The sequence below is a fragment of the Protobothrops mucrosquamatus genome, unplaced genomic scaffold (assembly GCF_001527695.2).
Source record: "Protobothrops mucrosquamatus isolate PMUCROS unplaced genomic scaffold, P.Mucros_1.0 scaffold_230, whole genome shotgun sequence".
Classification (NCBI taxonomy): domain Eukaryota; kingdom Metazoa; phylum Chordata; class Lepidosauria; order Squamata; family Viperidae; genus Protobothrops; species Protobothrops mucrosquamatus.
In genome coordinates, this window is record NW_015386306.1 from 297200 (window position 1) to 311462 (window position 14263).

The following is a 14263-nucleotide window of genomic DNA, read 5'->3' on the forward strand; positions in this document are numbered from 1 at the left end:
CCTTATAACTATAAAAGCTTGATGCAATTTACATGAAACAATATTAACTAATAATCTTCCCTTTAGAATTAGATATTATTTCATTGAACAAATCTAGAGACTCTTCTATCAACTTTAAAATTATTATTATTCTTAAACACTAGTCAGCAATAAAGATTTCTGAGCTCACTTACATTCTCCATTACTGATACAAAGCAATATCATTTCCCCCCTGATTCATTTACTAAAGAGATGTTAACTTGAAAATTTCCAGAGATTCCATTTCTTCAAAGGCCTCCATAACAAAAATCCAGAATTTAAGAGAAATCCTCATTTTTAAAACCCATTGTTTCCATTTTTGTTCAACAATGAGATTTACAATAGGATGCATATACAAGGGAATAAAGGAGAAACAAGATTGGTGAAAGAATACCCTTTTACCCTGCAGGTTTTTTGACTTTGGAAAATTTTCACTACATAAAGATTTTGTTCCTCCTTCTTGCTTCAAGACAACTATCTAGTTCTGCCATGCAGTTTTTTTAACTAATGATGATGGACTACCAATATAAACTATATAGCTTTCTGTTGCTCTAAATGTTACAGCAGTTGATTAAATAATATATATTGTAGCTATTAGATAGGCTTTTTAATAAAAACAAAGAAAAAAGAACCTAGAGGAGCCATTAGCTCAAAATTGTTTCCAGCTATAGAAACTGGATGATCTTCTGTCTGAAATGCTCTAGTGCAGTGATTCTCACTATGGGCCATGCCGTGTTTTTAGGGAGTCATCATTAACGTTTCTGAGGGAGACGTCCAAATCTAACTGCCAGACATATAACTAATTTGTCATAATCCTTACACTCATTCTTTGTGCTAATTTCAGTAATATAGATATTGAATATTACTGCAGTTTATAATAAGTATCTTAATAGTGGAAATGGGGGGGGGGGTCATAGAGATAAATGAAGCTCAGAATTGGGCCATGAACAAGAAAAGGTTGAGAAAAGGTTGATGGAAGAAAACTCAAACACTTATCCAACATCTTAACAGAAGGTACTGAATTTGTTACAAATGCTTTTCCACTGCACAAATAGGTCAAGGGGGTAATTTGCATTCCACATTGCCTTAAGCCAGTGGTTCTCAACCTGTGGGTCGGGACCCCATTTGGGGTCGATCGACCATTTCATGGGGGTCACCAAGCAAGGCTGTCCGCCATTTTTTTTGTCCGCCATTTTTTCCCCCTTTTCCAGCGGGTGCCTTACCTCCCTTGGGCTGGGCCAGCTGGTGGTCGGCCTGCTCCGTCTCTGCCGCTTGCCAGCTACGCCTCGGCCGGCGCAGGGGGCAGAACCACGCATGTGCGGCGCTCCCGGGCAGGGAAAGTCCTCGACTTACAACCGGTTGGGTAGTTCTCGACTTACGACCGGTTTAGTCCTCGACTTACGACCGGTTGGGGTCGCGGCATTAAAAAGGTTGAGAACCACTGCCTTAAGCAATGTGCATCTGTTATGTTGAAGCAGCTGTGTTCTCAGGAAGATGATCTGTCCATGTGTATGTCCAGACAAAACTTCTTTGGGGACTGCTGATAAAGTAAAGCAGATCTGCATGCACAGACAAAGCCCTTGAAGTACCCATAGCCTCCTGAGAATACTGCTACCTCAACATTTCAGTGATGGATTCTTTGTTCACACTATTGCATTTGACAAAGTGCCTTCAAAAACTTTATAGAGGTGTAATACATTTAGCATTTATGTTATCTTGTAAATGAAAGCACAATAGAAATCTTAAATCTGAATCTAATGTGTATTAATTCTTTCATCTATATATAGAGTATCTGTACCTTCACTGAATTATTTGTGAGTTCATCTGTGTTAAAAAATACACTTGTAACTATTTGGCATTCTGATCTTCATAATAAATATTTATATACCAATGAAGTGTAATGTTTGCACTGATCGTATGAATTAAATTTAATCAGTTTGTCCTACAGTTAAGTTATTTGAAAGTTAATGAATGAAACTAGTGATAGTGCCTGTGGTCTTTACTATTACTTTATGTGAACTTATTCAGAGAGAGGCAATAGCACCAATATGATATGGTAGTAATATTGGAATATTACATACTATCATAGTGTATATTCAGGTTTTAATAGAAAGAATGCCAATTGGATATAAAAGCAGTATAGCTCTGCCTTCTGATCTTGACCACAGTACTATTACTTTCTTGAAATCACAACCTCTAACATGAACTGCCCATCCTGAAAATACTATGTAAGACCTGTACATTACTCTGCATGGCTAGCACATCACTCAATTTAATACTGAAATTCCTAGGAAATTATTTAGAAAGGTATGGGTTAAGCCACACAATCATAATATGAAAATAAGGAATTACAAATTAGTGGGATTATGTATCATCTTTCCTCCCAGAGTTTAAGGCAATGTACATAGTACTTCTGCAGCTTTACTGTCATGATGTGCTTTTGAGGTATGTTTGATTGTCAGATAGTACCAGATGTACAGTCATGAACTGAGCAACATGTTTAAGTAGCAGTTTGAAACTGGGTGTCCTTAGTCCATAGTTGAACAAAATAAACAGTAGAAATGTTAAATATAATATATGATTATTCTTTTTCAATGTCCTAAACAATTCTAGAGGTAATCTAAAAGTCTGATATTTAATTTCTTTAAAAAATATTAGTAATTTACTCCAGAATTCAAAAATAACATTGTAAACCCAACTGAGTTCATTAGGATTCCTGCCTAAGTAGGTGTATTGAAGATTTTTCATCTATTGTTTTTATGAAACAATTTTTTTTCTACTTTTAAGAAGACTTTCTGTAACTCTTGCTAACAAGCTTTAGATATTAAAAGAAACTTGAGTGCTTTGAACTTGACTTTTAGATATCTGAGAATGTCACAAACATTTGGGGAGAGGCAGTTTATAGAATGCAAAGCAGTAATCTTTGTAACAGTTCTCCTATCTTTCCTATCATAAATGTTTGTTTCATGTTATAATGTATACCTGAACGTCTGCTAAAAGAAATGTGCTACTAAACAACGTATGCCAAAAGATAGACATGTGATATTTAAAAAGATACAAAATTTCTGTACATTGCTTCTCATATCTCAAACTACAACTGGGATTGTAGTTGTTCAGTGGAGTAGTAATATGTTTATAGATTTCTGTACTTTTCCAAAATTAATCATAGTTTTAAAAAAATCTATGCATACATTTAATTTGAATTTAATTCTGATATTTCTATGTCATTTTGCTTTTCTGTGAATTAGATCACTCTGCTAAAGCAAAACCTGGAAATGCAGCTTTCACAGTCTCAGAACACAATGCAACAGTTGCAGGCACAGTTTAGTCAAGAGCGGCAGAGACTGACCCAAGAAATTGAAGAACTGGAGGAAGAGCATCAGCAGAGACATAAGTCCATGAAAGAAGCACATTTCCTTGCCTTTCAGAGCATGGAAGAAACAAAAGAACAAGAGCAAAAGGTGTGTTCATTGGGGCTTGTTAATATCACACATTTTCAAATGAAAGGCCACAAAAAAGAAACACGAACACTATTTTAATTAAATACTTAATTTTTATTTTGAACATCCAAGAGTCCCTCACCCATTTTGGTCTACAATTGTCTGGAACCAAACTACTTTGCTAACTGGCATTCTGAGTGCAGTGATTTACTGCATAAAATAGGGAAGCTACAGATAAGGTTCTGTAAGATAAAAAACTTGAAGATAATTTTATATGCTTAATTGTAAGAATATTCCCATACTGATTTACTTCCCATAGGAACTTGAGGAACGCTTGCAACAGAAGTATTCCGAAGAACTTCAGGCACTGAAAGATGTACACAGACACGCTATGGATGTTTTCAAAATAGAAATGGAACAGGAAGTGCAGACTCTTCGCTTTGAATTGGAAGACGAAGGGAAAGCAATGCTTGGTACTGTACTGTACTTTCATGTCACAATTTAAAATGTAAGCTTTGATTTAGAGGGCAGATATAATTTGCTGCCTGATACACAACCATGTAGGAATTTGGCTTTAGTTTTACTAACAATATAGAAATGGTTTGCCATTGTCTTCTTATGGGTTGTTTTTCTGACTTTCAAGCTAGTTTATAGTCCTAGGGTTTCTTGGTGATTTTTAATGTCAATCTTTTTGAAATCGACAAGCCTTCCCTAGGTCACCTGCAACTTTTCTGTGTTTGGAGGACCTACATACAGAATACAGAATAGCAGAGTTGGAAGGGACCTTGGAGGTCTTCTAGTCCAACCTTCTGCTCAAGCAGGAGGCCCTATACCATTCTTGAAAATTGCCTGTTCAATCTCTTCTTTAAAATCTCCAGTGATGGGGGACCCACAACTTCTAGAGGCAAGCCGTTCCACTGGTCAATTGTTCTCATTATCAGGAAATCTGTCCTTAGTTTTAGATTGGATCTCTTCTTGAAACCATGTAGGTTTTTAAGATGAAAAATAGCAGTGTTCCTCAAGGCATTCCTTGAAGGGTAATTAATACCACACAATTTATAATATAAATGTGATACTATAACTCAAGTCTTTACAATTGTTATGATTTATCATCTCTTAAATCAAGTTGATGACTCTGCTATGAGATTTTATATAAAAGATTCCGCCTGGCTAAATAAAGACTTCCCATAGGTGTTTTAGGTAGATGTATTCTATTTTCATATTCTGGGCTACAGTCCTGTCTCTCCTTTTTCATTAACTTTGATAATAGCAGTTTCTTTAGTGTTATCTTTATATCTTATCTTTTTTTCACTATCAATATCAGTGCCTCATTTCAACAGAAATAGAGCAAAATCAGATCATAGAAAATTAGAGGGAAGTATCCACATAATTGGAGAAACTCAAGGTTTGCAAAAATACAATGCAGTATTTAAAATTTCAAAGAAACAATTTACTAAAAGAAGTGCAGTGGTGATCAACATCATCAAATTGAATATTAGAAAAAGAAAAGAGAATACTGGCTTAAAAGGAAGATAATGGAGTTGTTTCCTTGATCCTTTCACCGGTTATATAATATACTTTCCTTGTATGATTTGCTTATCTATTGTTATTTGTTATTATTTCTCTGAGCTTGATTGTTTTCTTGCAGACGTTTCATTATCCAAACTAGGTAACATCATCAGGACTAGCACAGAAACCTCTGAAAGAAAACAACCAAGGTCAGAGAGCATCAAGGACCCCTCATTTCAACCCTGATCTACAAATATTCTCCTTTATTGGCTATAATTATCATCATTATCTTCTATGGATTGTTTTTGTTTCTCTTTTTGAAATATGTAACTGATTTGCTTGTAAAATATTTGCTTGCTGTTTTGAATATGCATGGTACAAAAGATTGAGTTGTAAGTCTTTTAAACATACATACATAATATATGTGTGTGTGTGTGTGTGTGTTATGTAACTATCCTAGGAAATAGTATGATTGATACTGAAAAAGGAGCACTCTTTCCAGAAATGGAAATTATATTTTCAGTTTAATAATATTAAGATAATAAGAATAAAGCAGAAAGATAAAAATATGCCATCCTTTATTTTGGTATTTTGCCTTTATGAGTTTCCTTCCAAATTCATGAGTGCTGGATATGAACAAATTTACTTCACATTTTGAAATGACTTTCTTGCTTGAGTAACACCAAATATTTGGAAGAACAAAAATAAATTGAAACTGGGTTGCAAACACTATAAATATGGAAGACACAAATTGTGGGACTCTTAACAAATGTCGGTGTGATACACTTATTATAGAAGGTTTTCCCACTAATGGCTGGGAAATAGTAAGAAAATCAGTGGGCAAACTGCCATTTGAAAAAACATCAATATATGATGTAATAACTATATGATAATAATATGTATACATACCAAAAATTTTAAATATTATTTGCGAAGTATTTTTTAAAATACTTTATTTGTATTTCTCAGCATCTTTGCGCTCTGAACTAAATCATCAACATGCTGCAGCAATTGATCAGCTCAGGCACAATCATCAACAAGAAGTAGCAGCAGCTAAAATGGAACTTGAAAGAAGCATAGAACTCAGCAGGCATCAGGTACATATATTCTATGCCCTAAAGATTATTAATGCTATAAAGCTATAGTACAGGTATTTGACCTTTAATATATCTTTTTGATCAAAAAGTAAAAAAAGCTGTTTGATCAAAAATTAATACATGGTATTTGATTCATTTCCCAGTTAACACATTTGAATTGAGTTACATCATCTGTCCAGCATTTCTTTGGGACATTTTCTAGTCTTGTTGAGGTCCATTGGCATTTTGCAAGGATTGATGTTCATCACTGCTGATCTAGTTGTCATATAATGTAGCCAGCGTATTGCCATTTAAATTTCATTATATCCCACACTCCTGTCTAGTGGCAGATCCTTATATTTGATTTATCACATGTTATGTTTAGCATTTATCATTCCATGATTCTGTATGTAACTTTAAACTTGTGCTGCTTTTGCATTTGATGTCCAGGTTTTACAACCATATACGGTAGCAATATACACTAATTGTAAATTAGCATTAAGCATGTTACTTTGTTGCTTTTGAATGAAGCATGAAATTGTCCACATGCTGTAACCACCTACTGTAGCCAGACTAATCTAGTCTGGTCTAATTCAGAATTTATCTTACACTATCACCTTAATGGTAATTTTGACTGAAATAATTGTAACTATTATTGCAAAGATAAGTAACAGAATTAAATGGTCGCAGCAAATTATCAAAATGAAGAAGTTTGTCAATAAAATTTTCCCAAATTTTGCCAATAAAAATAGAAAATTGCAGGTTATTTATATCTATCTACCTACCAACCTACCCACCCACCCATCAAAATCAAATCTATCAGCCCCTTACCAGCTTCCAAGCATAACAGAAGATGAGAACCTGCATTTCCCCACTCTGGCATCTTAACCAATAGATCCCACTGGTTGACAATATTACAGAGACAGATAAACATGATAGACAGACAGACAGATAGATAAATAGATAAAAATATTATGTACTGCTAGCTTCCCTATTTTATTAATCTAGGGCAGGGGTAGGCAACCCAAAACACTCAGAGAGCCACTTGGACCAGTTTCCCACCAAAAACAAAACACTGGGAGCCGCAAAACCCTTTTGATATCTAAAATGAAGATAACACTGCATATATCCTTTTTTACCTTTATATATATATATATATATAAAGGGTCTCTCTCTCTGTCTCTCTCTCCCTCTCTCCCTCCCTCTCTCCCTCTCTCTCTTTCTGCCCTTGGTCTGCCAGTCCTCTTCCCCCACTCTCTTTCTCTCTCTCTCTCTCTCTCTCTTTCCTCTCTCTTCCTCTCCCTCTCTCTTTCTCTCCCTCTCTCCCTCTCTCCGATTTTCTGCTTACCTGGCAAGCTGGCTTCAAGCTGTTCTCCAACAAGTTCAGGGTAGGCAACCTTGGCTCTTTTATGACTCATGGACTTCAACTCCCAGAATTCCTGAGTCAGCATAGCTGGGCTAGCTAGCTCTCTTCTGCCCTTCCTGCTTCCTGTTTCCTGCAGAGACGCAGCCAAGGCAGGAGCCCTGCCTAGTAAGCTTGTCGGCTCATCGAACAGGGTGAGGCCACTCTCTTTTTTACACACACACACAAACACACAGAGAGAGAGAGAGAGAGAGAGAGAGAGAGAGAAGGGAAGCGCAAGTGCCTTTCTCTGTCTCTGTCTCTCTCTGCAAATGGCAGAGGAGGCTGGGAGCCACAAGGGAAGGCCCAAAGAGACGCATGCGGCTCCAGAGACGCAGGTTGCCGACCTGTGATCTAGGGGTCCTAATTCCATTTGACTCCAATCCACTTCCATACAGAAAAATCTGTTCACCTGAAAAACTATTATATTCAGATAATAAAGTTAAAAAATACACTTTAATGAAAAACTAATTAAAATTAATTGCCTGAAAAATGTGCCCCATTAATCTATTAATTGATATTTCATTTGCACATGTCAACCATTCACTCTCACATTCTACCCACTCAGATTCCATTCTCTCTCTTCAGCAGTAAAGATTAAAACAGGATGTAGATGAGTTAAAGAAATAAGATAGTTGCATAAAGAAGAAAATGAGGAAAAAAAGGGTAAGATGACACAAGGGGAAAATAAACAGACAATGGAAAAAAAGAAAGAAGCTCTGTTTAAGCATTCTGAGAAAATTAAATTGAACAAGCATCTCAACTAATTATTATGGTACTCTTTGAGATAATCCATCTCTTTCAGCAGCAAGTCCACAGTAATTTGCACCAGCGCCTTCCAGAATGTTCGGTATATTTTATACTAATGTCTATAGGCTTAAAGCCTGATTCTTTATGACTGAAATTTCACTCACAGGATGTTTCTGTGGGAGAAGGGCTGGTTTTTTCCCTACTCCTTCTGTTTCCCTGAAACAGATTGGGGGATGCAAGAGAAATCTTTATAATTTGTTAGTTTTAGGAACTGCATGTGGCATTGTGGCAGTAAAAGTGTCTGCTAAAGTAAAGAGAACTTTAGTTCAAATAAAATATTTTATTTACAGAAGAACAAGTCTGGATCTAAACATCTTTGTTGAAATATGATTTGGTGCTAAATAAAGGTGAAGGCAGTATAACAAAAAAAATACAGTAATTAAAGACACTATCAAACCTTTCTGACAAATAATTGAAAACCTGAATTGGAGATCAGTCTTAGTAGTCTCTCTAAGTCGGAGGAGGGGGCAGGGGGGAGGGAGCTTGTGTTGGCTGAAAAGAAGCAAGCACAACTCAGTCTGAAAACTCAGTTGTAATCTCAGAATTCTTATTCAGTATTCCCTTTAACTTTATATTTGATTTTTCACAGATGAAGAGGAATAAAGAGAAGACAAGAATCCCCTAATTTAAGGAGGATACATTTTCATTTAAATCAGTAGTGTACAACCCATGGCCCAAGGGCTGCATATGGTCCTGGACAGCTAGTAAAGCAGCCCCACAAGATTGAAAACTTCTAACATTATGTGATATATATATTACCTACATTATATATTTTATATGTGGCCCAAGACAAATTCTCTTCACTCAGTGCAACTCAGGCAAGCCAAAAGGTTGAACACCAATGATTTAAATATTCAGTTTCTAAATACAATCTAAACTACTAATAAGGAAATAGAAATATTTTAGTGAAAAAACTGAGTATGTTTATTCTGCAGAAATGAATATACTACGTAGAACTATTGCAAAGTGTTCTTTGATTATTAATACTTGTTTATTAGGAGAAAGAATTTATGTGCCGAATATCAGATGTACAGGATGAACTGAGGCATCGAGACTACCATATATCAGAATTGGATAAGGAAACACTTGCTTTGCATGAGAACATAAGTGCATTAACTAAGGAATTGGAGTTCAAAGGGAAGGAAATTCTACGAATACGTAGCGAATCTAATCAGCAAATTAGGTATGAGTATTTCTGATGTCAGGTAACAAGTTCTAATTAATTCAGTTCCTAAAGCTGATAAAGAATAACCTTTTTTTAATTTACATGGAGTATTTTAGGTACTCAAATTCAAACTGCTATATTAATCAAAGTCTAATATTGGTTAATTTAATAATGCATTTAGGCTGGGATTGTCTATTATATGGCATTGCACATTATTCTAGACATTAGCAACTGGAAAAAGCTATTTTGACCATTTAATTAAACGGATTTTGTTTGCTTTTCATTATTAAAGCATTAAAGGAGATGACAAAAATTATAAAAATAAGCTAGAGGTTAGAGAAATTGTAATAATTTTGCAATTATCAGTATCACTGTGCACAAAGCCTTTTCAAATATCAAAATTAATGAACCCAACTGATAAGAATAACTGTTTTTAACATAAAATGAAACAGGCTACATGAACAAGATTTAAGCAAGAAACATGAAAAAAAGCTGGATGTCATGACAGCTGACCACATCAGAGAGAAACAAAGTATGCTGGCAGATTTTAATAAGACCCAACAGCTGCTCAAGGAAATTAATTCAGCTTTGCAAGTTTCGTAAGTTTTACTTCCTTGAACAATTTCATGTACGGGCTGAGTTTGAGTGGAATAATATATAATTATTATCTGTTTCCAATTGATACTGGAGAGGCATAGGGTTGTAAAACTACATATAACTGAGAAGCTTAGTGTATCCACTAACTTTGACAGAACCATTTCAACAAACATGCAGAATTGAACCATGGGAAAAAGTAAGAAAACATCTAATTCAGGTGTAGTCAACCTTGGCTCTTTTATGACTCGTGGACTTCAACTCCCAGAATTCCTGAGCCAGCTATGCTGGCTCAGGAATTCTGGGAGTTGAAGTCCACGAGTCATAAAAGAGCCAAGATTGACTACCCCTGATCTAATTCATACTTCCATTTAACCCTTGTAATATATTAAATGTTGGAGCTGGTAAAAAATAAAAGGACATTGGGCATGCTCATTAAATCAATCAGTTTTTAGGTCAGCTAGATGATGCAGTTCAAACAGTCTTACACGCTCTTAAAAAGTATTTGAAAACTTCAATTGGTTTCTAAAATGCAGCAGCCCACATGGTTTTGTGCGAGCCTAGATTTGCACATGTCACCTCTCCTGCAGGAACAGCATTGGCTGCTGATTTGCTTCTGGGTCCAGTTCAAGATGTTGGTTGTCACCTTCAAAATCCTACATGGCATGGGATCACGTCTTTTCCCAGGCATATCTACTCAATCCCCTGGAATGGGGAGGCAGGGAATACTATGGGTCCCCTCTCCTAAGGAGGTCCATCTAGCAGGATCAAGAAGAAGGGTCTTCTCCATGGTGGCTCCCTCCCTTATCCCTGCAGAAATAAGATTGGCCCACATTTTTAGAGTCTTTCACAAGGCCCTGAAGACATGGTTCTGCCAATGGCTTGGGGACCCCAGAGTAATAGGGAGCCAATTAAGTGGCTTGTCTGATTGTTGTCATCCGGGGGGGGAGGCAGTATTGTTTTTGTATTAAGATTTTATCCTTGTAAGATGCCCAGAATCACAGAAAATGAGTCGGGCAATCATATTTTTTAAAATAAATAAATAAATAAATACTACCATTTAATACATGCTTTCATTAGGACTGAACATGACACTAAAGATGCTTGGTAAGCCTCTTATTTTATTTTTGTGCCTGTGGTTAAGGTGATGCAATATTTTTAAAACTAATAACTCCCATATTACAGAATGTTGTTTATATTAATAGTTTTAATTGACTGTGTCTTCCCACAAACATCTGTACCACCACATGATCCTTACATTTCTGTGTTTCATGTTTCTCTTTGTAATCTTAATTTCATGATACTGAAGCTATGTCTTCTAATTATGTTTCCAGTTCAGTTTCGCAATTATTAAGCACTGTCTCATCTTAAAATAGTCTATATTCTCATAGCTTTTTGGATACTTTTATTATTGGAGAAAAATATCATGTCTTTGGGAAAAATGCCAGCTAAGGGCCTTTTAAAATTCTCAAGTGTTATGGCTACTGACTAATAATGATTGGATATCTTTATGGTATAAGGACATAATAGATTGTAAACTCTTGCTCATAATAGATTGTAAACTCTTATTCGTCTGAGTCTGAAACTTTGAGTGTATTTAAATAGCTGTTTGTGTAGGTATGCTTCTTTTAAAATGGTAAGGTTCTATTTGTAATGAAATTTGAACTGACAAACTGCCTGAAATAATACATTTTTCTATTTAACTTTTGCTTCTTGTAATAAAGAAGCATAGAGATTTCTGTAAGTCAGAAGAATAGTCTAAACCAGCAGTTCCCAATCTTTCTGGTTATGCGGATTGGCAGCAATGGAGGTGGGAGAAGAGGGGATGGTTTTCTATGTGTGCTTGCCACTTGTGCAAATGGAGCTTCGTGCACTTTCGCACTTGCTTGCCGCTTGCGTGTCCCAGTCTAAACTGCCTCTTCAAGAGAGATTCCGTTCAGTATAATAATATTTATCATAAAATATAATGAACTCAAAAGTAGTTTTACTATATAATAACCCAATTTTACAGCGGTAACTTTGGGGGCATGACCACATATTAAAGCTGCAAATTTTAATAAAGTACAAAAGTATTTCATAAAAGTTTTTAAAGTTTCCAAATATAGTCAATTTGTATTTAGAGAATAAAAGAGTTCCGTTAATGTCTGTGGCTGGCTGATAGAACATACACTAGGTAGTAGTGAACCTAAGATGTTCTAGGATTAAGCTTGGGGGGATAGTGCCAACAAATTTTATGAATGCTGGTAATCTTCAGAAAACTTGATTAAAATTATGAAGGACTTTTAAAACCAAAGCAGAATTTTAAATTATGTATAGTAAGAAAAAGGCAATTGGTGTATTTAATACATATTTAGCATAATACAATCTGAACATCTTTTGCATACTCTGCATCAACTGGGATTCATTAATTGATATTAAAAGAAGTTACATAAAGAGTATACATCAGTAATCTAGCCAGATACTGTATTATAAACTATCTTTCCATTGGACCACAGAGCAAGTTGGCAAAAAGTCTGCTTCTTTCAAAGTCATTTGATAGGATAAAATCCAGCTTTCAGAATATATACCCTATTCATTTATATAGCCGCCCAGGGCTTTTTTTGTCATAGAACGTCCAGAACGGAGTTCCGATACCTTGTAGGGTAGGCAAGACGGGTTGTATGACGTGTGAGTTCTGGCACCTTTTTTTTTTTTTTTTTTTTTTTTTTACAAAAAAAGCACTGTAGCCGCCTATCTTTCAACCAACTCTGAGCAGCTACCAATCAAAAATTAAAAGACATATATAATCATTTTAAAACTATAAAACTCAGCCAATTAAAACATTAAAAGCCACAACAACTTGACGCCAATCAGTTCTAATGTGTGTCCCAACACTTGAAGGAAAAGCCAAATCTTTATATACAGTCAGGTCCAGAAATATGGGGACATCGACACAATTCGAACATCTTTGGCTCTATACACCACCACAATGGAGTTGGAATGAAACAAACACAATGTGCTTTAACTGCAAACTGTCAGCTTTAATTTGAGGGTATGTACATCCAACTCAAGTGAACGATGTAGGACTTACAGCAGTTTGCATATGTGCCTCCCACTTGCTAAGGGACCAAAGGTAATGGGACAGAATAATAATCATAAATCAAACTTTCCCATCTTAATACTTGGTTGCAAATCCTTTGCAGTCAATCACAGCCTGAAGTCTGGAATGCATAGACATCACCAGACGCTGGGTTTCATCCCTGGTGATGCTCTGCCAGGCCTCTACTGCAACTGTCTTCAGTTCCTGCTTGTTCTTGGGGCATTTTCCCTTCAGTTTTGCCTTCAGCAAGTGAAATGCATGCTCAATGGGATTCAGGTCAGGTGATTGACTTGGCCATTGCATAACATTCCACTTCTGTCCCTTCAAAAACTCTTTGGTTGCTTTTGCAGTATGCTTTAGGTCATTGTCCATCTGCACTGTGAAGCGCCGTCCAATGAGTTCTGCAGCATTTGGCTGAATGTGAACAGATAATATTGCCCGAAACACTTCAGAATTCATCCTGCTGCTTTTGTCAGCAGTCACATCATCAATAAATACAAGAGAACCAGTACCATTGGCAGCCATACATGCCCACGCCATGACACTACCACCACCATGCTTCACTGATGAGGTGGTATGCTTAGGATCATGAGCAGTTCCTTTCCTTCTCCATACTCTTCTCTTCCCATCACTCTGGTACAAGTTGATCTTGATCTCATCTGTCCATAGGATCTTGTTCCAGAACTGTGAAGGCTTTGTTAGATGTTGTTTGGCAAACTCTAATCTGGCCTTCCTGTTTTTGAGGCTCACCAATGGTTCACATCTTGTGGTGAACCCTCTGTATTCACGCTGGTGAAGTCTTCTCTTGATTGTTGACTTTGACACACATACACCTACCTCCTGGAGAGTGTTCTTGATCTGGCCAACTGTTGTGAAGGGTGTTTTCTTCACCAGGGAAAGAATTCTTCAGTCATCCACCACAGTTGTTTTCCGTGGTCTCCCGGGTCTTTTGGTGTTGCTGAGCTCACCAATGCGTTCCTTCTTTTTGAGAATGTTCCAAACAGTTGTTTTGGCCACGCCTAATGTTCTTGCTATCTCTCTGATGGGTTTGTTTTGTTTCTTCAGCCTAATGATGGCTTGCTTCACTGATAGTGACAGCTCTTTGGATCTCATCTTGAGAGTTGACAGCAACAGATTCCAAATGCAAATAGCACACTTGAAATGAACTCT

The 14263-nt window shown here is 36.3% G+C and overlaps 1 protein-coding gene across 1 annotated transcript in view; it reads left to right on the plus strand.

Annotated features, from left to right (window-relative positions):
* FAM184A (family with sequence similarity 184 member A) overlaps window positions 1-14263 on the plus strand; it is a 50213-nt gene that overhangs the window by 29544 nt on the left and 6406 nt on the right. Inside the window, exons 10-14 of the mRNA XM_015829080.1 lie at window positions 3267-3479; window positions 3778-3931; window positions 5937-6064; window positions 9254-9438; window positions 9873-10019. Coding sequence (XP_015684566.1) covers window positions 3267-3479; window positions 3778-3931; window positions 5937-6064; window positions 9254-9438; window positions 9873-10019 — 827 coding nt within the window. The remainder of the gene's footprint in view (window positions 1-3266; window positions 3480-3777; window positions 3932-5936; window positions 6065-9253; window positions 9439-9872; window positions 10020-14263) is intronic.